This window comes from Dromaius novaehollandiae, chromosome 23, assembly GCF_036370855.1.
Source record: "Dromaius novaehollandiae isolate bDroNov1 chromosome 23, bDroNov1.hap1, whole genome shotgun sequence".
NCBI classification, from domain to species: Eukaryota; Metazoa; Chordata; class Aves; order Casuariiformes; family Dromaiidae; genus Dromaius; species Dromaius novaehollandiae.
This window is the reverse complement of record NC_088120.1, coordinates 8,749,565-8,776,504: the sequence shown is the minus strand read 5'-3', so window position 1 is coordinate 8,776,504 and position 26,940 is coordinate 8,749,565. Positions and strand designations below refer to the sequence as shown.

General features: G+C 48.6%; 2 protein-coding genes across 11 annotated transcripts in view; one reads left to right on the top strand and one right to left on the bottom strand.

Annotated features, from left to right (window-relative positions):
- The window catches only part of LOC112982051 (uncharacterized), a 27,851-nt gene extending 7,449 nt beyond the window's left edge, over window positions 1-20,402 (top strand). For 4 of the 9 annotated variants that reach the window (XM_064525154.1, XM_064525153.1, XM_026098132.2 and 1 more), the window contains one exon: window positions 20,193-20,402. In XM_064525154.1, the coding sequence (XP_064381224.1) occupies window positions 20,193-20,346 (154 nt within the window). In that variant the 3' untranslated portion in view covers window positions 20,347-20,402. Of the gene's footprint in view, window positions 1-7,321; window positions 7,385-7,935; window positions 7,982-8,404; window positions 8,438-9,608; window positions 10,069-20,192 lie in introns of those variants that run through there. The other 5 variants (XR_010392692.1, XR_010392688.1, XR_010392691.1 and 2 more) reach the window with 3 other exon arrangements.
- On the bottom strand, window positions 10,407-26,940 carry FNDC5 (fibronectin type III domain containing 5). 2 transcript variants are annotated; one of them, XM_064525156.1, is made up of 6 exons: window positions 26,867-26,940; window positions 16,354-16,469; window positions 15,853-16,051; window positions 14,200-14,292; window positions 10,939-11,072; window positions 10,407-10,468 (listed from the first exon to the last, which is right to left on the bottom strand). In XM_064525156.1, exons 3-6 carry the CDS (start codon window positions 16,034-16,036, stop codon window positions 10,427-10,429), a joined length of 453 nt encoding a protein of 150 aa, XP_064381226.1. In that variant the 5' UTR covers window positions 16,037-16,051; window positions 16,354-16,469; window positions 26,867-26,940; the 3' UTR covers window positions 10,407-10,426. The 2 variants fall into 2 exon arrangements, with proteins under 2 accessions (XP_064381226.1, XP_025953920.1); XM_026098135.2 differs by lacking the exon at window positions 26,867-26,940 and having other exon boundaries at window positions 16,354-16,982.

Below are 26,940 nucleotides of genomic sequence, written 5' to 3'. Positions count from 1 at the left end.
TTGTCCTAAACAATGTATGTAGCTGTATAGGTCTGTTTCTTAAAAGGGCAGGGAAAAGATGAACTTAACAGGAAAAGTATTTCCCCCTCTAAATGTAGCCTTCTCTTGTTTTCTACCCACACATCTGTACTTCAGGAGATCTGCTTTCACAGGTCGTTAACGTTGCAGTTGTGCATATGGGATAGGGCTTGCACCGACTGCTGCTCAGACAACTATTCTCATGTCATTTGGAGGAGGATCACTCTTCAGCAGAGCCATGCACCACCTGGTAGCTGGAAAGCTGTGCTAGCTCCCATCTGACCTCCAAACACTGCTTTCCCTCAGAGAACTGCTAGCAGGACTCCACCAGGAGTTCTCTCTGAGGGCTGGTTTGTTTGATAGAGGTTTAATTATTGTTATTTTGGAGAAGAGCTCTTTAGAATGATGCCCCCCAATTGTATCAGACTTCTTGGAGCCTGAAAGGGACCTGATAGATTATTTTCTTGTGTCCCTCTTGAGTCAAAGGGAGAGGAGGAGGAAATACCTTATAAAGAGCCATAGATGTCTGACTATCTGATCTTGTAATAGTGAAGATCAATACCTTTAATAAACAGACATCCCAGGTTTAAGGAGATGGAAAGGTAGCCTAGAATAAGGGAATCTGAAGAAACAAACATGTGAAATACAAACGAACACTGCCAGCAGCCTCTGCCTTGAAACAATCTGGTCTGTTGACTGGTACTGAGCTTGCTGAGGGAAAGAAACCTTACTCTTGAAACAGTTCTTCTATTCAAGGAAAGCGAGTCTTAGCAGGTCAGAAAGCACACAGGGAAGGTACAGCTGAGCTGTCGTGAAGGAGGAATTACAGTTAGGGCTGAGCCTAGGAAGAAGGTTTGAACTAACTCTTCAAAGCAAACAAAGTGCATGAAATCCACTTACAACACCCAAATTTCAAGAGGGATGTGAGATGGAGTTTGGAGTGAGGGAGGGGGTAGGAGCTGATAAAGCAGGTTGGAAAGAGGCTTACGGTGAGGGACAGGCTGTGTTTTGGGGACTGGTAGGAGGAGTTAGCTGCTCTTAGTATTGTGATGTTCCCTGGTCCATACCAGTGTGGTCCAGGGGCATCTGTGGGAAACCGCATGGCTTCAGTATGTGGATACTTTTGTTGAGAATAATCAGAGCTCCTGGCATCCAAATCAGAGTGGGACTTTTCTGGAAATCTCATCCTAAATCTCTAGTTTGATATTAACTGTTCTGGAAGGATGGAGGATGGACTATGCCCGAGGAGAAAGGAAACAAATTAGTGTTTTAAATTCTGTTCCATGGCAGTTCACTTTATCCAGGGTCTCATTGTTCCCTTTCCTGATGTGTCACGGCTGTAAGGATTCTTACGCTCAGACCTTTGTGTTAGTTAAATAAGGCACTGTGATAATAGCACTCTCCAAATATTTGTTGGTGTTACACTCTGCTCCTGGGACTTTCTGCCTCTTGAAAAGCTGAAACCTCTTACTAGTGTGAAGTGCTAGTGAGTCAGCCAGTGTTTAGTCTCACTTTCTGTTGCTGAATTAATTTGCAGACTTTAAATATTTGCTTTCGGAAAGGACCACGGGAAACATTTAGTAAATGGGAATATCGGACTTTTTTGGTGGTGGTTTGTCTTTTTAATAATAAATACCTTGGAGGTACTTCCCTAACCAAATTCTCTCTTAATTTTCCTTTGGGGTGGAATTTTACTTCTGTGGCAATGTGCTCTAAAAGAAAATTCTGACCATCTCTGAGGTGAGAATGAGAAGGTAGCCAAAGAACTTGCAGAAAAGATCTACCCCTAGTTTCTTTTTTAGGAATGAAATTGGTGGCCAGGTTCTGACTTTGATTCTTCTTTGGGTAAAGGTAAATTGAGCGTAAGGTTAGAAAAAGGGAAGTTTGATTAATAGGCTATTCCAGGATTTCTCTGCTCCTGGGAGTTCTTGGGTAGCATAGAAACAGAAGTGACAATTTTACATCCATCTTTTGCCGTAGTGGTAAAGCAGTCCTAATTTGTGCTTCTCCCTGCTGACTTAAATGCTGGTAGTTTTGACAGCTTCTTCACTTCCCTCAGGTACAAGGGTTGAGGGTGGAGCTCCAATAGTAGCATCCCCTTGTTTCTGGGACCCATCTCAACTGTGGCTCAGAATGGGAAGGAAGGGGGACTTCTGTGTAGGAAGACTAAGAATTTGTGAGAAGTTGTGATTTCTTCTAGTCACGCACACATCTTGCATCAGCTTACTGCTGCCAACATTAACATTGTGTAATGTGACAGTGAGAGTTTGCTTTTTGTAAGCTGTCTTGGAGTGCCTCCCTTCTTCCTCAACAGCACAGCCTGAAAAGGTGGATTTTCGAGAACATTTCAGAAATCCTCTCTAGAAGTGTCTTTTTGACAGAAAGTTATTCCTTTGGGCAAGTAAAGGCTGATACTGCAGTTTACGAAGGAGACTTGGATTTGCCCAAGAGACATTATGTTCCCTCAAAAGGAAGAAATGTTACGCAGAACCATGATTCACATCAATCACATGATTGTGGTGGCAGGATGGAAGAACCTTTGCACTTCTACTGGACAAGGACTTCTACTGGACACCCACTGCTCTGTGCTGAGAGCACCTTTAGGCAATGGACTTGAACAGTGGCAGAATTCCAGTAGAATTAACTTTCACTTAGCCTGTAGTACCTGTTTTGAGTGAACAAAAGGACAAACACTACAGGCAAGGTTGGAGCTACTGGTCATTTCATAGTTTGTGACACAAATACAAGGATTCCTTCATTTTGCTGAACCATCTCTTGCCAAGGAGTCAGTGCAAGGCCTTCAGGACTGCTCTCTATTCGTAGAGGGACTGGTTCTTGTAGCCACATAGCACTGTCTATATGATCAATAGTACTAGGGGGTTCAGTGGTTGTAGCTGAAGATGTCTCCCTACCCTTGGATTATGTTTACACATGCAAATAGATTGTTGCGATAGGCTGTCACAGCAGAGAGGCACTCAATCTTGGAAAAGAAATTATATCCTGTCCACTGTGTCAATTGTAAATACTGCTTCTGGAGTCTGGGGAAATGTTGCTCAAGTGTCTTTGGAAGTGGGAATCCTCCTTTAAATCTTCGGACTTGGTCTGCCAGTTGTATGGTGCAAGATCAGCCTTAAAGACCAGGAACAGCATTAAGAGTCAGACTGCTATATCCAGGCTCTTGTAATACATTTGATCTCCCAGTAATGCCTTGCTTTGCTGAACTGCAGATGTTCTAAATGAGTTGTACGCTCTCATGAATAAGTCGTATGCTCTCTATATCATCTAGGCAGGACTTAGCTTTTCTGAACTTTACAATAAATTGGTATATTAGGTTGACCGTAATACAGATATTTCTCCCCAGCTGTTGGCATGATCAGGTTGCTTTCCTGGCTTGAGACCTGTTTGGTCACTGGCTGCTCTTGCTGAGCCACTGCTGTAGAAATGAAGTGCTCTGTGTTGTGGATGCGACTTCCCTGTGTCAGCCCAGATGCTCCTTATCCAGTATTTTTGTAGGAGTGACCCCTGTGGGTGGTCGTGCTCCCTCAGATGGGTCTGCAGTTTATAAATGCGATTTCCTGACTTATGATGATGTCTCTGCACAAATGAGGAAAAAAAGATAGCAGAGTTGGCTTTTTTCAAAATGCACACGAGGCAAAGCAACATCTCATGATGTGGAAAGGCTTTGTAATTCTCTCTGAGGCCTGGAGATAACCAAGTTCATTGAAATGTAATTCATTCTTTAATGTTGCTCCTATAAGACTGTTTGAAGTTTGCAGAATTCTGTCTTGTTATTTGAGAATGTGCTTAGATGTAGGAAATGAGCACTTATGTGTGTACAGCACTTTGAGGGAAAATTTGCCTTTTGTTTAAACTACTGTGTAGTAGAGTCTTGAGCCTTCTCTGTTTGGGTCAGGGAGAAAGAGGCCTTTCCGATGAATGTAACGAAGCACTAGGCAGTGTTCCTGAAAGGGGGGCTTTAAAAAGTGGGCAAAGTTTGTCATTGTCCTAAATGTGCAGTGACTGAGGCACAGAGAATGTAAGTAATTTGTCCAAAGGATAAGCAGTGAAGCTTGGAATAGAGCTTGGAGTTGCCCAACTGCAAGAACTCCTAGATAGTACTACAGCGGTTAATGAAAGGATCCATACAGGGCAAGTGTGTGTATATCTTTTCTGGTGGGTCGCACAGGCATAGGTGGGGCATGCCCAGGGCTAGGGCTTTATGTCAACAACTGATCTTCTCCTGTTTAAAAATAAAGTTCTTAACACCAACCTATCTGACTTTCACTACTGTAAATTTTGCTAGCAGAGAACCTTGCACAGAAAAATAAGGTGGTAACCCTCGACAGCTATTGACCGGCTAGTGTGGGGGTTACTAGCATGTGGTGATCTTTTTAGCTGTGAATCCTATGTATTAACTTGGTAAGACATCTTTGAGAAAGGAATAATGTACATGAGGTCCTGAAGGCAGCATCACATGTTATCCAGGTGGCTGTTAAATCTGTAAAGTCTGCCTACTCCTAATACATATAATAAAGACAGGAGGAAGTTTGTTTCCAATCATATTGTTCTAGGAGTCTGAAAAGGAAAATGAGATAGCAGGACTCTGACTGCAGAGCCTGTCCCTGACTCCCCCTTACAAAAACAGCCTGGAGCTTGCCTGCTTGGAGGGCTTATCTGATGTTAAACTAGTACCATGCTGGCCCTTCCAAGGCCAAGAAGTAACGTAGGCCTGGCAGCAGCTGTTGCTGCAGTCAGATACTGCTGGGACAGTGAAGCTGTGGCTCCGCCAGTGATCGATGGTTGCTGGCGATCAGCAGTGATGTAATGGAGCAGGGACGGAGGGGCAGAAGGAGCACAGGCAATCTGCTCCCTTTGCTGTGTATGCTTAGGTGTTGGCTCTTATGCGTTCAAAGGTTTTTGTGCTAGCTGTCTTGATTTTTATATGTCTGTCTATGAGGTTAGTATTAAATAATGTATAGCCGTCAGGATGTTACTTAAGTTGGCCTTTTATTAAAGCAGGTGGTCTGTTGCCAGTTCAGCTATGCTGAGGAAATGAAATTATTCTGAGCAGGCAGCACCTTGTGAGGATAGTGAGAGGATGGTGCCTGTATGCGTGCTGGGTCTCAGACCAGCTTCCCTGTGCTGGAGGACTGCAGACAGAAGCAGTACCTCCTCTTGAACGTGTGTTTTGTGGTCTTTGTGGATACGAATCTCCCACGTAAATTAACACTGCCATGGAGCAACTCTGCACTTTGTAAAGGCTCTAGGTTTCTGGGCAGCCTTGTTGCTGAAGATTTTGTTCTTTGACATTGTGGCTGTGATTCATAGATGCTGAACTGCAGAGATACTGCAAGGGAAGAGAAAGAGGTTGTGATTCAGTGTTCATGGGAGGACATAATGCATGTTTGCTGCTAGAGCACAGCCAAGGACTCTGTCGATGACTTTTGCTGTAGTACAATCCAGCAACATCAGATGAGACTGGAGGAAACTGTTTTGTGCAAGGCACTATACTTGCACATAAACTTTGTGAGCCCTGTGATGAAATGTCTTACAATTCAAAATCTAATGACATTCAACAATATATTGCACTCTAATAACAGCAGCTAGAGAACAATCAGATCAAAATTCAGCTAGTGTGCATAGTTTTTTCTGCTGTCCTTCCCAAAGTTATCTCTTTGCTAGTTTTGTGCTGTAAGATAATTCTAAATGGGCAGGAAGAAATTGTACCCTGAAACAGTAGTGAGAACTGATTAAAAAAAACATTTTTCCCTTAATCTGTGGTTGCAGTAAGTCATCAATTAAAAGTTAAAAGAATCTGCTCTGGCTTGAGAGTATGTTCAGAATTATGCTGGTTGCATCCTCTGAAAAACGGGTCTGGATGGTATAAATAGGTTATATTCAGCAGTTGGTGGCACTAAGTGAGGTTTTTCTTGTCAGTTAAAAAGGACAGCAATGTGCTGTAAAGTGTCAAATGGCATCGTGGGGCTATGTCATTATTGCCACTCAATGATTCCACATCCAATGTGTTCAGATCGCAAGCAAAAATGGCTTTTCTGGCTGCCAACTTTGCTGACTCCATCTGGGATCTAAAATTCAAGCTGTATCTTTCCTGGCTCTGTCACTAATAATAAAGGTTCTTCATTTGGAACTTAGTTAAACAAAATTGATGCTGATGCATGAGCTGAAATAGAATCTAGCTCACTCTCCCTGAGACGTGTGGGCTAAGAGCGCTAACAAGTAGGAACATAATCATTTTAATCTATAGGATCATCAAGTGATTTAATAGACACCAGATTTGTGGAGAAAACAGAGGACATTGTAGCATAACAAGCATGTTGGTCATAACACTTTTCAACAAATGCTGGAAGACTGATTGAATTTGGTCAGTTTGCCTGCTTGTTAGGGCTCTCCTTCCAGACGAGGCAATAATAGCTCATTAAATGTAGTTAGGAAGCTTTTTGCGCATCTAGGGACATTAAATTTGGTATAACATATGGTATAATCTTCAGCTCTGTTGGGAAGTGAAGTCTGACTACTCAGTCAATGAATTGCCATATTTTTATCAGTGAAATGGGTGTGCAGCTGTGATGTACGCTTTTGAGTGATGTAACCTTTAATGTCTTTGGCAAATACTGGCATTAGCAGGCTGTTCCTCTCCATTTACATCTCCTCCAGAAAGTCATTACCAGCTGAGATTATACTAACACTTTCTGTCGTGTAGGTGTTTCCTCCTCTGATGCTATTGAACTGTCAGTGGATAAAATGCCTAATGTTCTCATTTTCCTCAAAGGAGACAGAAAACAGAGTTTGTGCTGTTCCTTATTGTACAGAGGGAGGTGATGGGAAATGTATGGCACTGTGTGTTGTGAATTGGAAGGACGTGCTGTGTGAGATTGTTTGCTCTGCACTGCCTCCTGTGGTTCAATTTCCCTAAACTTGTGGGGGAGGAATATATTGGCTAAATTGTGCATGTGGGCATAAGATTACTGTGCTTGAAAGGATGAAGGCAAGTGGTGCTTAACTTTAAACATGCACTGTGTCTATTGGTAAAGGGTTCTGTTTTCTGTTTCTTGCTCCTTATTGTGCTCATAGTCTCTGCTCAGTTGGTTCCTGAAAATCAACAGAATCGGCCCCCAGGGGCTGCATGCCATCAGCGAAGCCGGCTGGAGGTTTGCTTTCCTTTGGTTCCAAGTTCTGTGGAAAATCAGTTCTTGTTGGGCTCTTTCAAATCCCTGTCATACAAGTCCACTCCCACTTGCTGCTTTTTAGTATTCATTGAAACCTCCTTTTTTTTTTTTTCTAGGCCCTGCTTCCAATAGCCAGCAGTCGGGCAAAAACATGCAGGGAAACATGGGTGGCCTTTAGGGTGAGTTCTTTTGTGGCCCAACATGAATTTTTTTCCTCAGTAGTCTTTTTTTTTTTTTCTTCTTGACCTTCCCCCCCCCCCCCCCAAAAAAAAAAAAAATACTGGCTGAAAAACATCTCTTAAGTCTCATCAAAAGGAGTACTTTTGGCAAATGTTGATGAGAATCCAGTATCTCTTCCGAAGGTAGGCTTAGGCTTGAAGTCATACAGGCCCAGAGCCTTAATGGTATCTGACTCTCATGGATTACAGTGGAAGCTGATACCTAAACGCCAGTTACGGCTGTGGTGCCTATGACCTTTAGAAAATAACACCTTAAGTCACCTTACTTAAGGTGACTCTTATTAGGGCTCTTTTCAACTCCTGATGAGAGATACCTTTTCCTAAAGTGTAAACTTATTACATCACTGATTCGTAGTTGCTGAAAACATTTCCTTTGAGAGAATCACTTGAATTTGATAGCTTCGAACCCCTCTCTGATAAGTCAAGTTGCTGCCAGCCTACATTATTTCTTTTCACTAATAGCATTATTACCTTACCTTTACATCCTGCAGATATGGAACATAATGATGAGCCTTTTACCTCCTGCCGCATCATGGTGTGAGTACTTAATTCTGAGCAAACACTGATGCTTTACACCTTTAATTCCTCTTTTCTGCCACTCAAGGAGTGAGCATGTCTTTGTCAGGAAAGAAATGGTTTAAACCTGTCACTGGGGAGCAACAACAGCTCCTGTAAAAAATGGGCTATGGTCTGAATTCCCAGGGACAACTTTCTTTAAACACATGCGTGCGTGTGCACCCCCCCCCCCCCGCCAAAAAAAAAAAAAAAAAGAAAAAGAAAAAACCTGCCAAATTACCCAGGCTGGATTTCCTTACTAGCAGGCTGCTGAGGGCTGCTTGCTTGGCTGTCTGCTCTAGGATTATGAGAGAGCATCTCCCTTATCGTTTTGCACATGCTGTACCATCTGTCCTAAATCTCCCTTTATAGGGCTATGTATTCCAAGTGCCGTTTCTTTCTTAGGAAAGAACAGACGTGTCTGAAGAATCTTGCTAGGTAAGGCTGTGGTGCTATTTATGTTGCAGGCTTATTTTTTCCCCCCTCATCCCACAGCCAGAGTGAACTCTGGTAAACCTTTCTGGTTTCCTGCATCCAGACATGGAGAAAACAGTTTGTCATAGTCCCTGGGAAATACAGAGAAAGTCCCCCTATTCTGTTGTGTGCATTCTGTTCAAAACAGATGAAGATGAAATGGTACTAAAGTCATATGTCACAGGGACACAGGATAATGTCTTTAGTCTTTTATTGTACATTATAAAATGTTTATTGCTCTATCTGTATCAGAGGTGTTGACCTCTCCCTCTTGGTGATGGAGAAATATCTTCTGGCAAAGGATCCAGTGATGAGCCTTTTGTTTGGGGCTGGCCTGCCTTCCGGAACTGGCACAAAGGAAGATCTTGCTTGTTTACAAACTGTATTTGATCTGCAAGCAGAATTCCTAGTGCCTTTCTCCCAGATCAACTATTTTGGAAAGGCTGGTGACTATGGAAGTGGGGAGATGGCTGAACTCAGCTACTGCCAGCCTGTTTCTTTGCTTTGACTTTTAAACCAGGCTTATCTGAGTGCAAGTTTGTTATGAGATTTAAATCCTATTCAGGCCAACCTATCTTGGTAGTTGATGGAACAAATAGGATCTTGCCTCATCCCCTAGTGTGTATGGAGTGGTCTTGTGGAGTAATTAAATAAATACAGATACCCCATGGCACACTACAAGGAATAAATCTTTTCCATGTGATGGACTTGCATCTACCAGCTTCCAGAGCACCAGCAGTCCCAGGGATCCTGTCAGCTTACAAAGATCAGCACTTACTAAGAGAGAAGAGATCCCCATCCCCTTTCCCATTTGTCATCGTCCTTTTAATGGAGGACTGACTCAGACAGATACCTGGCATTACAACGTCACAAAAAATAGTGCAGACGAGACGTGTAAGGAGAACCAGACCTCCCTGTGGGAACCCTGCTAAAAGAAGCAACCTGTTAAGAACTTAAGCCCTCAGAAAAAAGGTCCTTTAGGCAAGTCTTTCACAATAAATAGCTATCGCCACTAGAGACCTTGCATAGCAACCGATATCACGAGTTGGTTTTTTTGTGTGTTTTTTGTTTGTTTTTGCTGACTGGCTACATTTTCATGGACTTTTTATCACACTGTTGGTGGACTCGGGCCCAGCTGAAAATACCATGAAGAAAGTGGTTGAAATTATCCTGGAAGCAAAACAACAGCTTCAGGTGTCCTATCGCATTGGTTTGTGCCTCAGTGTTCGGAGTGCCCCGATCATCCAAGGTGAAGTACACCAGTGCAAGACGGGAGAGAGCGACAGTGGAGTCACGTGCTGCAGCCTGACTGGAGAACAACCAGCGAAGTTCTCACAGTTTGGATGGAAACGGGGATATACCTTTTCTTGTTTGTTTTAAAAACCCATCTGCAAGACTTGTTACACAACAAACATCAATGGAACAAAGCAAGCAAGAGCATACAGCAGCCAAAATCTGGTTGCTGGTCATGTCTGCGATGAGCTTTCCTTCTTTCTTGCTTGAAGAGGAGTGACAGTGACTGGTGCCTGAGCTCATGTTAATACTGTCAAGATGTAGTGACAGACAAAATAAAGATACAATAAAACCGTATACATTTCCAAAGACAGGAAAATTGTTCCAGAAGATGGAGTGTGAGGGTGGAGAGGAGTGTGTGAGAAGTCGCTCCAGCCTAGGTGATTCATGAGTCCAGTACAGGATCACCGGCAGCAGCTGTCTCACTGACGCTTTTCCATCTTAATTGTTTGTTTGCGTTTTAGGGAGGAGGGTTTTGCAGGATTTTTCTTTCTGGCCAGATGCTTTGCAGAACAAGACAAGGAGGTCTGTGCCAGCAAGTGACAATCACGAGGTCTCTTTCCAAATTGCTTCAACAATATTTCACCTCCCTTAGTCATCAAGGCTCAGAGGCAGAAAGTGAGAGTGAGAAATGGAGTCCATCTATCAGATGGTAGGCTGTCACGCTTCAATGATATTCACTGAGGGCTTGTTTTTTGGAAACTAGAAGAGGAGACAAAGGAAGAGAGAATGTATAGGAATCACTAGGGAGAAAAGGAATAAACATCAGAGGTTAGTGCAGTGTGCTGGAGAATTTTGTTTTTGTAAAAGTTCTTGTTCCATCCCCTTAGGATGATGGAAAAAGGGCCAGAACTGAGGCGAGTCTTAGCTGTGGCTGCAGCAGCTGTGCAAAGAAGCTGGCTCGCCATATGGATTGAAATCTCTGTTTTACTGATGGGGACACAGAGGCTGACCCAGAGCTGGGAGTGAAATGCTGGTGTCTTGATTTGCCTGGAGGCTCAGACTGCTCTGGCATGCATGGAGGTGAAGGAGTCTTCCCTTACTCCCTCCAGGCCCGGCAGAGGCTGCAGTGAGGATGTTGAGCAGAGGCTGCTTTTTGGGTAACCTAGCTGAGGCCCAGCTGGAAGTGGGTCGGCTGCCGCGTCCCCCGCTGCGTGCCAGCAGCATCTCACCTTGCTGCGGAGCAGCCCTCCGCTCTGGTGCTCGGGAGTGCTGTTCTCCGAGGCGCTCTTGACTTTCTCCTTGCTGTTATTTGGTTCATTATCTTTGATGATATCATACTGTCTGCAAAAGAGGGCGATCACCCCTAGCAGGAAAAAACATTAGTGATCACACAAATGAGCCTGGGCTCCAGAACCTGCGGTGATCAGCGATCCCTTGCTTGCCAGCCTGCTTTGTGCCTTGGCAGAGATCTCGGCAGCATCCACAATTGCTCCCAAGGATCGCTTTCTAACACAGCTAGTCAGTCCTCTGGTTGTTTGATTCTCAGTGCCAAATTACATGCTAAACCAGTTAGACAGGACAGAAGATTAGTTATATTCTGACTTTGCTGTCATTAAATGAGACAAGTGTTTTAAGCCCTACGTTTGGATAGGCATTAACGCTAACCGTGTGGTTAAATGGGATCTTTGCTTTGCAAACACAGGAGCTCCTGGTATTTCTGGCTAGTGGAAATGTGTCCTCTGATCTTCCTCCTCTGAGATTAAGAGAAGGAGCTAAAGCTGGGAGATGAGAGGCAGGTACCGTACCTGCCTGCATATGAAACAAGCCGGGGTCTCTTGAGCAGCAGGGCAACATCTGTAAATATGCAACAGTGACGACAGCAAAAACTGCCAGTGGAAATTTCCTCCCACACACCGAGGCCCATGAAGAGCAAAGCAGGTGCTGCCATGACGAATAAGAAGACTGAAAACGCCTTTCTCAGAAGCCTTTACGTGACATTTTGACCAAATAACTTCTCTGCCTGCAGATTCCAAACACAATGTTAAAGTAGAGCTGGACAGATGCTGCCTTCCCCCTTACTGGAAAATATTCCAGCTCCCCTAACAGCAGAGGATATGTAGAGCTTTCTTCAGTTCATCACAAACTGCTCTATAAAGTGAGGTGGTGGTAGGGCAGCAGTCCCCAGGTGTTACTGATAAACATAGTGGTCCGAATTCTGCCTTGTGTGTGTGAGCAAATGGTTGGTCCTAGGAGAATAAGTTAACATCTGCCGTAATCGCACCTTCTGTCATTTCTGATGGTAAAACTGAGGCACAGAGAAGCAAAACAGTGAACAATATCCGAAGTATAGTCAGCACAAGAGCCCAGGTCTTGTCTCTGAGTTCAGAGGCCTGGGCGGAAACTGGTTGCAGTCTGCATTTGCTAAAACATTGTCATAAATTCGGGTTACCAGGCCAGATTAAAGGCTGGAAAAAAGTAGTTTGTATATTGAAACTTTGTAAAGAGCCCATGAGGTGTAGATACATTTTCCCCCACCCCCCTACTGTCCTTCATAAATACGTCATCTACCTAGAAGGGAAATTGTGGTATTAACAAATTCTTTGTTTGGATAGTGATCTCAGTTTTAGGTCGTACTACAATGAATCAGTTGTTCAGTTACTTTGTGTAATTATTCATGATAGTTTTTACAGGCAGGACATTTAAATTTGAATGTGCAGAGCTAAAACTTGATGTGAACATTGAAAAGACCGTGGACTAGAGCCTTTGGACACCTTGTATCCTTAGTTTAGGTTTTCATTTGGATATCATGTTTAGCAATAATTCTAACTGAGGAGGATTTTCTGTGTGATGGTTTACACTGTGTGTGGAAAACTGGTTTGGCTGGGACAAGGGGAGTAAATACTGACTGGTAAAGGTGGTCTTTTATGGATTAGGATTTACCATAGTGTTAATCTGCCTGCCTGCCAATTTCCTCAGGTCACCTGAACCATTTCTCCTATGGGCAGCATGCTCTGTGGCTCACAGGGAGCAAACACATCATGCTGTTTCATTAATGTTTTACGTTGCAGCAGGAGCAGCAGCTGAGTGGCAGCCAGGGGAGGCTGTGGCTCTAAATAGAAAACAAACATGTGCAAACTTTATTTTCTGTTAATTCATGCATAAAATTCCCCGCCTGAACAAGCTGAAGTGCTGGCTGTAGCCACTCCAGATACCATAAGCAGATAGAGCAGAACATGGGCATTTTCCTCTCTGTGTCTGCTAGCTTAAAATGCATGAGCCAGATCTGTCCTAGTTATGGTTTGGTATAAGGGCCTGCTGAAACGTGGTCCTAAACTCATGCCAGAAAACTCTTGCTTCTCTTTGGACATTTTATTTATATCTTTGTATTTCTTACGAAAAGCTGTAGTGAAGGATCTTCATATTGAAGGAGCATGTTTATTTGATGGTCTGTTTGTTAGAGGCTGTGTTAGCGTACGCACCCGTAGCTATCCCCAACCCATCCCACAGCGAAGTGGCCCTAGGACTGCTTTTTTCACCTCCCACAGCATCAGGGGCTCTCAGCCGCAGCCGTGCACGTGGCCTTACTTATAAAAAATATATATATATATACCACAGTAGCAGTCTTGTAACAGAACCTCCACTTGGATTAAAAGGATTAGTGGCTGCAGGATGTCAGAAAGACCAAGGCAGATTTCAAAAGATTGCCGATAGCTGGACTCCAAAGTGCACTTTTGGACACCTAGACATGGCCCAACTTTCAGCTAATGCAAGTCACCTTCCCCTTCCCTCCATCCTAAGCTTTTGTAGACTTTTCCTTCCTTTTGGTTAATATGTTTCTTGTAATGTCCCTCTTCTTCCTATTAAATACTATTCTTTATGTTAATACTGGATTTTGAGAGGATCTGGTCTTATTGGTGTTTTGATATTTGGGGCTATTTGTTGTTTCAATACTATTATTTTAATGGATTTTAAAGTGGGTTTTAGTAAATATATAATAGTGGGTGTTGAGAGTGAGACAGTCATAACTCACTCTTGGATGGCTTGTGTCTGTTTGGCAGAACTCTTACAGGAGTTTGTTTTGCATGAGACTTGGTGTTGTACAATAAGCCAGATAGTGACAGTGACTTGTATCATTTGAAGGGCTCGAGGCATCCTGGTGGATGGCTGAGGGCATTATCATCCGTGCTTTCTGGGAAAACTGAGATTACAGGATTAGCCATGGTGAGTTAGACAAGTGGTTCATCAAGTCCATTATCCTGCTTCTTGCTGTACCAGATCAGACCACTGATTCACCCAGTCCCCATCCTCTTCTGGCACTACCCAACTTCTAGTGCTACAGAGGGAAATGAAATGCCCTTACAGCTCAATATGCAATACATTTTATGGGAGGAAGGATTTCTTGTCAGGTCTTAAATGATGACACGTGCAAACCAAGCAAGCAAGCAGGCCTTTGGGATGTTACGTGCTTTTGACAGAAAGATTGAACTGACCTGCCCACATAAACAACACCACAACAATGATGAGAATTTCCCCTGCCCGCAGCTGTTGGTTTTTCTTCGCCATCTCCTTCATTGTCACCTCATCTGCACAAGGGGAAAGAGAGATCATGAAATCTAACCACACGGCTCAGTCAGGCTGCTCTAGGCACCGGTTTAACAGTGCCCTTGACTCAAATCATCAGTGCATCAGGGTCAAAGCTAGCAAAGAGCAGGTCCTCACCCGTCAGTCACATACAGAGCATGAATTGCGCTGTGAACTTGCAGTGCATCAGCTGCTCTGCGGTAACTGCCCCACGCTCTCCCCCAACAACCTGCAAGATGTGGGGGTGAGCAAGGAGCAGTAAACAGGATTAACAGGCAGTTACCACATTGGAGCTGCTGTGGGGTAAGTCCGCGTGGTATCTGGCCCTGTGCCGATTCGCACTGCTCTGTCTCTGGTCTCTGTTAGAGCCGCTGTGCCTGTCACAAAGCCCTGCATGCTTCAGCAGTTCCTCTGCCGGTTCAGGAGTGTGGAGCCTGGCGTGATATTTTTCGGTGGAGCCATGGGATTCAGAAATGAATAGAACCTTTTTGCGAGGCATAATGTGCCTCCATGGCCTCAAAGCACTAAGAAGATTACAGTTCAGGCCTTCAGGGAGGGAAGCAGTGCTCCTCTTAGTGCTTTCAGATGAACAGCAATTCAGTATTTACAGACACCAAATCATTTTAGCAGAAAGAGTAAAGAACTTGCAGCATCCTAGGAACCATGGCCAAAAGCCCTGCAACAGGCTTGGTCCTTCGGTAGGCAGGCAGTAACCCTTTATATCCTAGACCCCTACACTCCCCAGTGCTTTTCCAGCAGAGATCCTTGCTGACATAAAACCTTCCCACCATCTGGTTTGGCTCAAGAGGGACAAATGAAGGGGCTGCCAGTCAGGAAGTGCCTGATTTGACAGAAACATTTGAAATCTGAGAAAAGTGGGAGTCTCTGGGTATCTTTTTCCTGCTCTCCTGGAATCCAAGCGCAGGAGGCTCAGTCCTCCGAGTGCCCTCTCGGCACAGGCTGCTCAGGAGTTTCCCCTGGCATTCTCCACTTGCAAGGATGCTGAACACAGATCCCGGGCTGTAAACCTTCTTCTCATCGTTGTGCCTGTTATACCTAATCTGAAACGGGGGAGGAATGAACAACCAGGCTTTGGCAGCAATAGCTGCGGAGCTGTTGGCGCTATTTTGCTGGGGCACCCTGGCCTGCTTGGTTAGCCTGATATAGTTAAAGTCGTTGTAACTTGTGGAAGTGTCCTAGTCTTAATATTAGATGTACTCTGTTTTATTGAGGTGTAACCCTACCGAGAGGCTCACGTAGAAGTATAGTGATACTGCAGACACGCTGTGACGACAGCCCGTGCAAGTACAAACTCGCAGGGCTCAGCCCTGGTAGCAGCTGTAGCCTCAGCGTCTCCCTCGTGCTTTGCACCCGCATCTGCCTTGCCTGCTGATACGCTCGCGGCATCCCGCTTGTTCAGCGGGGCTGTGGGAGAAGGGCTCAGCCCTGCCTGTGTTTAGCCCAGTGTTCTTGCTGCCCAGGACGCTGCTTTCCTCTGTGGAGCCCTCTGCCCTGCACTGCCTGGGCTTCCCGGGGCCACACAGGAACTCACCCACACTTGCCTTTATTTTTAGAGGCTAGTTTCTCAGCTTCTCTGGGGGTCTTGAAGAGGACTGGCTCACTGGCAGGGCTCTGGCCTTGGATGCTGATGGACTGGACATGCACTATGTACTCAGTGTCCTCCTCTAGGTCCCAGAGGGCGCAGGAGCGGGTGGTGGTGTTCACCTCCTGGATGAAGCGCAGCATCCGCACGTCCTTCTTCTGGAAGCCGAGAGAGGAGAGCACAGAGTGGTGGAGAGGGCTCCTGTGTGCACTACTGTGACCTAAGACGGCTGATTCCTGCCCTGTCCACCACGGACGTGGAGACCATCGGACCCTTTCCTCTCTGCAGCTACCACTGCGTGAAGGGCTGCTGCAAAGAGGACAGGAAGCAAGTCCCCTTCCAGACCATGAGGGATAGGGCAGAAGGAATGGGCTTAAACTGCAGCAAGAGAATGTGGAAACTGAGGGAATCTGGGGTGAAGATGAGCATGACTGAAACTGAGTGACTGTAGACACTGTACCTGTTGGGAAATTGCAAATCCAATGACAACTTCATCCTCCAGAACATCCCAAGTCACAACGGCTGAGTTGGCTTTCAGGTGTTTGACTGTGACATTTACTGGAGCCGACGGGCTGTCTGCAAGGAGGGAAAGCAGAGCCTTTACGGAGGCAAAGTCACAGCCGCAGGCAGGAGACAGAGCAAAGGCGAGGGAGTGGGAAGGGACCTTGCTCATGGGCACTAAAAGAAAACAGGATTTAGCTGGGGTCCAAGGCACGAGAAACTGTGAGTGGCAGATGACCTCTCTGTAGGTGGCTGTGGCCATGGGGCGTGAAAATCGCAACTATTCCAAGTTTTAAGTAATAGTGAGGTCCTAGGAGATCTCTGCTGAGAATGTGAAGTTGTATTAGATGTGTGAAATATCTGACTGTTAGAAACAGCTTCTGTTGACACCACAGCACACCACTGATTATCTCAGCCATTTCATCCTTCTCAGTCATGTACCACTTTTTGTCTGGTGTCTCCTGTTATAGTCTGACAATGACAGCTGGGAGGAAAGGCAAAAACTGCCTTGGAAGTGTGGAAAGGTGAATGCTTTGATGAGCACTGATAAGATTTGAAATTCAGGTGTAGTAAACAGGGGAGTGTTTCTTTGTTTTTTCCCTGTTGCTTTGATTGCAACAAGAATTTTGCAGGCAGTGCCAGTGAGGCAGGTGGGGTGGCGATGGTTTCCTTCTTAGTCCACGCATTTTAAACGTGCGGGTCGTGAGGCTGATGGGCTGTCTCTCAAACGGCCTGTTGTTGGTCAGTGAACTTCAACGACTGTCCACTTAAGCTATCAAGATAAACATGCTGTAAAGGCACTGACAAGCATTGTAATGTGAAAAGGGCTAGCTGTGAAAGCGTAACCTGAGGCTCTGTGTTTAGTGTTTGTTTCCAACCCAAGAGCAGAGCTGCTGAGTTCCTGACCGCATGGCTGATCTGTGTAGCTGCCAGCCTTGCCAAGGCGAGCCGGGCTCTGGCGTACAAGCTGGGCTCGTGCCCCCCTGCACACCCTCATCGGGAACCTCTTCCTGGAGGGGCTGCACCATGTGAAGCCCTTCTCTGTATCTCAGGAAAAGCTTCTGCCTTATGAGCTTGGCACAGTCCTTCCAGTGCTGCGTGCAGCAGGTTGGATTCCTGCTCCCTCTCCACTGGTAAAATTTAATTCCTAATCTCTAACTCTTGCCCCTAACCAAAGACAGTCATCCCAGCTAACCAGGCTGCTGGGATTCAGACTACCCCAGGGAGGTCAGTAGGGTGAGAAGGGGTCTTTTTTTCTGACTCGTATCAAAGAATAATACTTTTATTGCTTTATAACCATTGTGCAACACAGCACTTCTGGGGCTGGGGCTGAGGTCAACAGTAAAAGAATGCATTTGTGCACATCTCCGATAACGCTTGTTGGATTTATAGTCAGTCACAGCCGCCTGGATGTGGCCGAAAATATTCTAGCTCTAGTGTCAGTGTCTCCTAACAACTGACTTCACGCCTGGTGAATGTTCCCGAGGGAACAGGGAAGCCATGGGAGCACAGAATTCCCCTGCTGAAGGTCAATCCTGTTCTACAGTTAGCAGAGCAATGACTTCATTCCCTTCTCTCCTCCCTAAACAACACCCAGCGTCTAGCTTCCCTTTCTGGCAGATGGGAGACTCACATCTACCAGGCCTGTTAGCGAGACCCTTAGGAATAGGACATCTAGACAAATCGTTCAGATACAGACTCATTCTAGTGAGTCAGCGAGCTAAAAGGCCAGTGAAAGGTGCATGGCTCAGTTTGCATAAATTTGGGACTTTAGGAGGAGCAGCAATCAACCAGGGGCTCCAGGATTTCATAGAAGGAGGTGTCCTTCTTTGGAGTATATGGTCAAGTCAGTATTGACCCAGAGCATTATCATCTCTTAGGGGATTGCCTTCATGAAATGAGTCAGTGGTCTCCAGCCAGCTTTAAGAGGACATAAACCATTATCATCCCCAGGGTCCCTGCATGCACTGCCTGCTGCTGGCTGCAGCAGCAAGGCCAAGGACAAGCTGAGCCAGGGAGACAGATCGCCCTTCTCAGCCAGAGCACTGGTCCCTTTTGGACTCAGCTGGCTGCTGTGACATGAGGAAGGGATGTGGATCTGCAGTTCCTCACCTTCTCCTGCGACTGAACCCACGTGCCAATCTGAGTAAGGTCTAATTTTAGTAAGGGGCAGTCAGCAGATGGGAATGTGCACGGGGAAGGTCTGTGAGTCATGCCTAATGAATTTGCTAGAACATACGGAGGACATGACGGAGTTGAGAGATGGGAGACAAAACAGTCTCCAGCTGCAGACAGGCACTTCGCCCTTCTCAAAGTACCACTGTACAGTTAAATCCCAGCATGGTTGTCTTTTCTGGATATTTTTAGGAGAAGCTACCACTGATTTACCCAGCTTAGGTCAAGGAGGCCTTTGAAAACAGATGAATTAACCTCACAGAAATAGAGAGCAAAGTATCAGTGAAAAAGCTTCGGGCTGGGAAAAGGGAACGTACAGCGCGCCACAGTTGGTGCCTGAGTCCCTTTTGACCTTAAGGGAGGTATACATAAGAAACGTCTAAGTTTTCTGATGACATAAAATGTGGGGGAGTTGGAAAGATATAGCAGGGCCGGAGGAGGAGAACAAACAACCTCTCTGGGAGTCGGCGAGAGAGGGCGGAGGGCTGCAAGGTGGAAGGGAAGCACTCGGCAAATCTGCAACCCAGAGCCTGGAGCCTGTAACGCGGGACTCTGAAGGTAGATGGGGGAGAGATCAGCTGGCATGGATGGACAAGAGCACTTTACAAAACCCCTTGATAGTAAGACCTGAGAGAGAGACAGGGATAGTTGAAGTCAGCAGATAATACACTAAAATTTAGGACAGCAGATCTGGCTGCATTTCTCCTCCACTACTACAGATTAGGAGTAGCTGCACATAAATCAGTGGTGTCAAGCCAGTATAAAAGCAATATGAAAAGAGAGTTACACACAGCATTTGACAGAAGTACAAAGCCAGGAAAATGAGTTCCCTGCTCCCAGAGTCGAGTGAATAATTTGGAACCAAAATTTTAATCCATGAGGATGCTTTTCTCTCTGCTCCCAGGAGATACATGATGAGATCATGACTTTCTAAAATCTAATCACTGTTCCAAGATGTTCCACACTGCTTTTGGTTCCCTGGGCCAATTGCAGTTCTTTGTAGTGCCAGCTGGACTGGGGTCAGGTAGAGAAGACATAATTTCTGTTTCCCAGCTGGGTCTAGGGGGTCAGCATCTCCAGCAGGGCCTTGAGGTGCCAGATCCAAACATTCAGTTCCATTTAGAGTCATGTGCAACTCCTGGAAACTTTGCTTCTGTGTCAGCAGCCAGTAAAGCTCGGGATATTCTGGGGAGCAGGTCTAGCGGGTGGGATGGCCCCAGGGGGAATTAATTCCCCCCTTCAGCAAGATAGCAAGGAATATCCTGTGCATCAAGCCTTTCTCATGCATGTTTACTCCAGAGACACTGACAGCACATCCCCTGTCTGGTCTGTGAGGAACCCATATGGTACAAGGTTTGTGATTTAGCAGTTTAGTTTCATCCCAGCTCAGAGGCTGCAATGCCAGCCTGAGCAAATTACACATTGCAAACTGGCAGAGGATCTGTTTGGCCGAATTTGAATTTAGAGCTGTATGCTCGTATGAAATGATGCTCTCTTTTTCATGCCAGCAGAACTTGCAGCCTCCTATTTGATTAATTAAGATAAACTCGTGACGATTTCTAACTGGAAATGGCTGCTTCAAAATTGATCATGCTTAAACTATGTCTCATTTTCTTTTCACAGGGACCTTTCATCAGGTGAGTTGCAGCCCTACATCCCCCAGCGATGTGTGTCTCAGCCCTGCCTCACCCCTACCCACCCCGGGCCCTTTTGGCAGGAGCAGGTCAGGGCCTCTTCCACACAGCAAGGAGGCGTAAGCAGTGAAGATTACCCTTAATCCCCTCTTAATGCTGAGAACTCCTTCTAGCCTCTCATTAAACGCTCTGCTGATTATTAATGGACTTTCATTTGAGAGAGAGAGAAAAGAAAAAAACACTTTACAGCTTTGGGCTGATTCCTCCCTGGCTTTTCATTGTCGACACAGCAACTGCTGGCACAGGGAACAGGAAACCACCCACCTGCCCCTTAGGTCGACTTCGTCATTGGAGCTGTAGCAGGGACAGGATGAGGAGGGGAGAAGAGGGGGAGAAGGTATGTCCCCAACCCACTGCTGCTGCCACCTGTGAAGGGGAGGCTGCTGGTGGAGGGCAGTAGGGTGAGCAAAGGGGGCAGCAGCTGAAAGGAGGCCGGGGAGGAGTGTGGGAACAGCGTGTCTGAGACACCAGAGTATCTTGCCATAGCGCTGGCTGTCTGAGGGCTTGAGATCGCAGCTGCTGCTGCCTGGCACGCTGCCTAAGCCCAGCTGGCACAGCTACTAGCAGGGAGGAATGGCATGGGCAGGAGGGCACCATGGCAAGGCCAGTGACAGAGCACTTCATGGCGGTACTACCAGGCTGGGAGCCACTCCTCCACACCAAGCCATCAGCACCAAACAGCTGGTGCGCGGCTACTGCTCGCTCCATACCTAGTACCTTCCATACCGTGTACCCAAACCAGTATATACCACTGTGCGTGTCCAGTAGCTTCTGTCTAGTAGAACTTAGGGATATCAAACAGCCTGTATATAGCTAACTTCAAAGGGGTATTTAATATCACAAAGATCACAAAGTATAGGTTTTTATGCTTTTATACTTTCCTAATACTTTTAAGTAGAGACAACATGTAAATTGACACTGGAAAGCCAACATGAGAATGGCCATGGTGAACATGGCCACCCTGGAATGTGCTGGGCTGTTTGTATCCTGGTTGTGCAAATGGAGGGGTTGAGGCTGAGAAGTCAGTGAGGTACCTAGACCTGAAAGGCCCCGGCGTGAGGGGTTCAGAGCTCCTGGCTCCTCCGCCACGGGCCCTCTCCTCACCGTCACAGCTCTCCCTTTTGAGGCCACTCTCAGTTTGCAGTTTCTGCTGTCCAGCCGTGAGCTTGATGTGGCTGGGGGTGGGAGCCAGCTCGCTGCCTTTGGCGTGCAAGCTGCCAGAGGGACCATCCGCATGGAGTAAAAGGAAGACTCTGTGCTAATATCACACCCTTTGAGGTCAGCTCTGATAGTGGAATCATCTGCTCCGGCAACAGATTTGTTATTAGAGTGTGTTTCCAGGTTTATCTCCGCAGCCAAGGGATCCAACCTCCTCATAAATCTGCTCCCTTTGAGTTCAACTTTCTTGGAAACTGCAAGCAGGCCTAGAGCTGTACTTGGAAGTGGCTGGAGTAAAATGCAGTTGCTTCCTACACAGGCAATGCTACGCTCTAATCATGGCATTTTCCAGTTCAGTTAGCTCCAGCAACCAAAGTGCCTGCCAAGGCTCTGAACTGGAGCATTCAGGGCTCTCCTTCCATCCCCTGGGCCCCGGCAGCACCTGCAAGCTGCGTGCCCTTTCCTGTGGGAAGCAGTAAATGTCAGCCTTAAATCACAGTTGCTCTTTGTTCCTGCACTGCGACCTTTTCTGTGGACCCGGGAGATGGAAGAACATGACCTGCAAGGGGAAGGAGCATCCGGTAAGGTCCCGTGTGATGTTCTGCCCAAAGCGCTGCGGCGCAGTTACTCCTGCCCTGGGGCATGAGGTCCTTTCTTTCGCAGCAGATGAGTGAATGTGAAAAGACCTGCTTTTGCTGTCTTTCAGAGCCTTTCTTTGCTCTCCCAGCAGGGCTCTCTTCAGTGGATATAATTGCTTGTCAACTTTATGGGGTATTTAGCAAGGGCTGGAGCACCGTTCAGCTTCCCCGAGTGTTTTAATGAAGAGAACCTGCAGGGGAGTGGGAGGGAGCAGGGACCCACCGCTGCCATTCCCGCTCCCAGTCGCATGGGAAACAGGGCTATTTGCTAAGCTTTGACTATTTCAAAGAGCAGAAAGACCAACTGGTGGTTCTTTAGTATGGGAAAGAGTCATTTATTTCCTGCTGACCGCCCACTCTCTTGTACAAATGGGATACTGATAGGCCTTGCCCTCCCCGGGCCCTATCGCTGTTTCCCGGGTGAGTGGGTGTCTGAATGCGCAGATGGAAATGCAGATTGTCGGGGAGGCTGGAGCCCTTCTAGGGAGCACAGAGATGCTCCCCGTGTCCAGCCCTGGCCACCGGGAATTCCTTAGGGCAGGAGGAAGGGCGGAGAGGAGTCAGCGTAGCTAGTCAGCAGCAGCAAAGCAGCATTGAGATTAGATATGTGCCTGTCACCGTACTTTGGATAATTACCCCTGCCTCCAAGCCTCCCGCAGCCCTGACGCTGCGTGGCATTGCCTTGGGTCCTGTCAGTGCCATGGCTTGGGTTTTAACAGTGCCAGCCCAGAGGCAAGACACCGCCATGGCACATTTTATCCAGGACCCAGCTGTCCTGGGAGGCCTGGGTACCATGGTCTTTTATACAGCTCTTCTCAGCCCACAGCTGTGTAATACAGATGGGTAAGAAGAGTTTGTCGGAGGCAGCATGGGGTGAGCAAGCCTTGGAGTTTCCCGGCCAGCCACTAGACACCAGTAGCCGGTTCTCTCCAGAGAGCTTCCTCTCTAGTCCCGAACCAGGTCTGCTCTTGTGTCAAACACTCACATTTTTACTGTTCACATAAAGATTTTCATGCTTCAGTGCTCAATACATTTATGCTTTTAACTGAATTATACTTGTGTCGGGCTTTAATTTGGCCTCTGGGTACTTTATAAAACAGGAGGGGTTTATTTAACAATAAGTGCTGAAAGGACTGAGTCATATTCAGCACCAATAGAAGTGGGCACAAGTCCATCGAAGGCTGCTTTCAATTCTGCCCACTGTGCCTGTGCCTGGCTAATGTGCGTGAGCTCGCTCCTCTCTGGGAGGCATCGCTGTTGCCCACATGCATGTTCTCAGCGGGAGGTGGTGTTTGGAACAGGATAGCACAACCTTGGCCGCTTTGCACAACAGCTTCCCTGCCGAGAGGCTGACACCGAGGTTAGAATCCTCCATATTTCAATTAAATCTCTCTTGTGCTGAATGCAGAAATCAATAAAAAGCTTATGTCATTCATCAGCTGGCCAGGAATCTCCATGGCCGTTGTGAGATGGGAAGGGGCCGGAGTGGGTTCTTGTGCCAGCTGCAAATAGCTGTCACTCTGATCACTGCTTTGGCGCACAGAGCACTGCGCGTTGCGTGCTCTGGTTTCGATCATGCACATGGTCCTGCCGCACAGCGAGGACCTTAGTTCCCATGGCTTGAGGGAGAGGTCGAGGGGCTCGGCAAGACACAGGTCTGGGGACAGTGTCCGCAGCTGAGCTTGTACCTTCAGCTTGCTCTGCTTCACCCCCTCGCAGTCAGCGGAGCTGTCTGGGGAGAGCGGGAGGGTAGAGTCACCTCAGCAGAGACGGAAGCGAGGCAGGAGAGTACGGAATTGCTATAAAGCTGATTAGCACCCAGCCAGATGTTTAGGGCCCCTTTTTGGACAGCAGCGGTGGGTGAGGTGTTCATGTGCCTGACTCCTTGAACTGGAGGCCAGTCCCGATCCTGCTGAAGATTAAGAGAAGGTTGAGAGCAGGATGGGGCCCAGAGCTGCGCTGGAGGATAAAGTTTTGCCTAACCCTGTAAAGAGTTTAATCTTTCCCCTCCATCTTCCAGGAATAAATCTGACTTCAGTTGCTCTGCGTCTGCGTATCTCGCAGGGATGCTGTTTGCCCTAGGAAGCTGCGGAGGCCTTGGCCTATTTTGAGGTCTTTCATCGTCTTTGCACAGCATCGCCCTGCTGCTCTCACGGTCCTTAAAAGCAGCCCCGCGACTCCGCGCTCTGCACAGCTCACTTCCCCCTTTCATTACCTCCGCGTAACGAGGAGTGGGCCGCTGGCAGCGCGGGGCCACGTGTGCTGGGCAGAGCGGGCCAGCAGCTTCCAGAACAAGCAGTGTGACAAAACTAAATTGTTTTGCAGATCTGCTACACAACTTAAATACTTTCTCCATGATCCCCTTGAGCAGGCAGCAGCAGGAATGAGTTGGAAGGCCTTGCTAATGCAGTCACCGGCGTGATGCTGAGAGCTATCAAAGCGTTAGTGTAGAGGCAGTTTGACAGCTCCCTTGTCCTCTTGGTCCTGCTTCCCCTTCCCACCCACCTCAGCATCGTCTTGCAACGAATAGTCCTGACTGGCCTTTCAGAGCAGAGCCGTCTGTGTGCAGGGCCTGCGCTCTGCCGCTCACTCATCAGCCCTTGACTGCTGAATTAGCAGGAATTTGCAGTGTTCCCCTCCAGCCCTTTGCCAGGACAGTAGCTTTAGCCTTTCACAACAGGTATTTAAAAACTGCCTGCACGAGCTCTGGATCCGAAGGGGAGGGCCTGCCGAGCCCCCCCCCGCCTGCGCCTGCTGGGGCTGGTCTCAGCTTCCCGGGCCTTTCTGGAGACTTTCGGCTTGGGCACCCGAGCTGCTGCCCCAGGCCCCCGCCAGTCACGGACACACGGATGCTCTGCCCTCTCCGGCAGCGGGGACCTCAGTGCCGGCGGCAGCGTTCGGGGGGCCTTCACGGCCCTTCTGCGGGACAGCACCGTGCCGCCGTCCTCGGCGTAGGGAGCAAAGGGAGACTAGCAGGGGTCTGGTGTCGCGGCCCCGCTGGGCAGGGCTGGGACCCGGTGCTGACAGTGACGCTGTCATACCCTCTCCGCGTGACCTTGGGAAAATCGCTCAGTACCGTTGTCCTCCCTATGTGAAAAACGGGGTCGGAGCGGGGCTGCCGGCCAGCCAGGCTGCCGGCGAGCGCATCCGCGGCCCCTCGCAAGCAACCCCGCGAGCGGCGGCAGCAGGGTCGAGTGGCCACCAAGGTCACCGCTTTTCCAGAGCTGAGGACAGCCAGGAGTCCAGCCTCCCCGCTGGCTGCTGTCACCGCTAGACAGTGCTGCTACATATGTATTTATATACCTGCTCGGCGAGTAGAATCTCGTGGACCCTTCACCGCACACAAACACTGACTAAACACCCAAGCGAACGGCAGCCGCGGGCAGGGACGCAGCTCCGTGTTTGCTCTCGGTTGCCGGCTGAGGTGATTCAAGGATAAGGAGGAGCAGGGGAGAGTGCCCTAGTTTGGAGGGAATCGGGGAGGCTGCTACAATTGCAGATGCCTCCGTTGTGCTGGGTTGTTTTCCCCATCGCTCCCTTCTTTCAGGAATGTTTATTTAATCAGCCCGTGTCCGTCAGTTGTGAACCGGCAGCTCCAGCATGCCAATGTCTGGTCAAGGACAAGTGTGTCGAAGCCGAAGGCATCTGGGGGGTTTCTGCGGCCCCAGCGCAGACAGGACAGGGGCGAGCATAGCTCCAGCAGCTCCCCGGGCTGCCTCGGACGTAGGAATTTCCCCTCCCCGAGCTGTGCAGCGTTAATAGCCGTCTCCCGTCCCCTGGAATGCAAGACATTCTGGCAATCAGCGTTTTGCAAATCAAAGCAGCTGTTCCAACACCATCTTGCAGCCGCCCTGCCTGCGCTCCAGCGGACGGGGGAGCCGGGCCTCGGCATGAGCAAACAGAGCCCGGGAGGGCGCCGGGCTGCGCCGGCTCCGCGAGGCGAAGGCGAGGGGTCGTGGCAAGCAGCTGTCGGCCCCCACGGGGACGCGGCGCCCGCGCACGGGGTGCTCGGGTGAAAACTCGGTTGGGCTGATGCGGAGGAGGCTGGATCTGAGGACGCTCTGGTTGTTTCACTACGAGAATTAGCTGCATGGGGACCTCTGCCCTTCCGAGGGGTTTCCCGTGAGCAGGTCCGCTCAAAGGGGCCTGGTTTTAGCAAGGCGGCATGTGCAGTGCCCCCAGGAAGAGGCAACAGGCTCCTCTGGGCGGCTCTGCCTTCTCCGTTCTGGTTCAGGCTCTTGGCACGGGCAGGAGCCGTTGCACCGGGCAGGAGAAGCTTTGCCTCCCCGGTGCCCGGGGCTGGGGCCGGCGTCTGCTCACGCGCCCCGGGCTGCCGTTTTCATGCCACGTTTCTATGAGCTGCCTTTTCGGGAGACGACCAACTGCGAGCGCCCGCAGTGGGACGCGGATGGGGCTCTGCCTTCGCCGCCACCGGGGCGAGTGCCCGGCACATCCCGAAAGCCGGGGCTTCTCCAGGGCTGCGTGTCCCAAACCACCGCGCTCCTCCGGACGCGCCGGCCGGGCACCCGCAACCAGCACCCGAAGTCGCAGCCGGCGATGCCCGAGAACTCCTTCCCTCCCGGCAGAGCCCGCGGCGCCGCGCACCCACCGGCACCCGCTGCCCCCGTCCCCGCGCGCCGCCACGCTCCCGCCGGGGCTCGGTTCCCCCCGACCGCCTCCGGCCGAGCCCACCCCGAGCCCGGCAGCCCGGCGCCCGTCCGCACCGGCACCGGCACCGGCACCGCGGCCGCGGGCGGCTCGGCCCGGGCCCCCGGGGCGGCGGGGCCGGGGGGCGGGCGGCCCTTACCTGCCTCCACCGGCAGCAGGCTGGCGTAGCTGAAGCAGAGCAGGAGCGCGGCGCCGGTGCAGCCGAGGAAGGGC

Bases quoted from the DNA above. Each gene is read 5' to 3' on its own strand.
- FNDC5 (XM_026098135.2), bottom strand. From the start codon at position 16,656: ATGGCCACAGCCACCTACAGAGAGGTCATCTGCCACTCACAGTTTCTC. The intron at 11,073-14,199 runs GTCAGTTCAATC...TTTTCCTGCTAG, and splicing joins GGTGTTGTTTATGTGGGCAG to GGGTGATCGCCCTCTTTTGC. The intron at 10,469-10,938 runs GTGAGATGCTGC...CTCCTCTTCTAG, and splicing joins GAGGGCTGCTCCGCAGCAAG to TTTCCAAAAAACAAGCCCTC.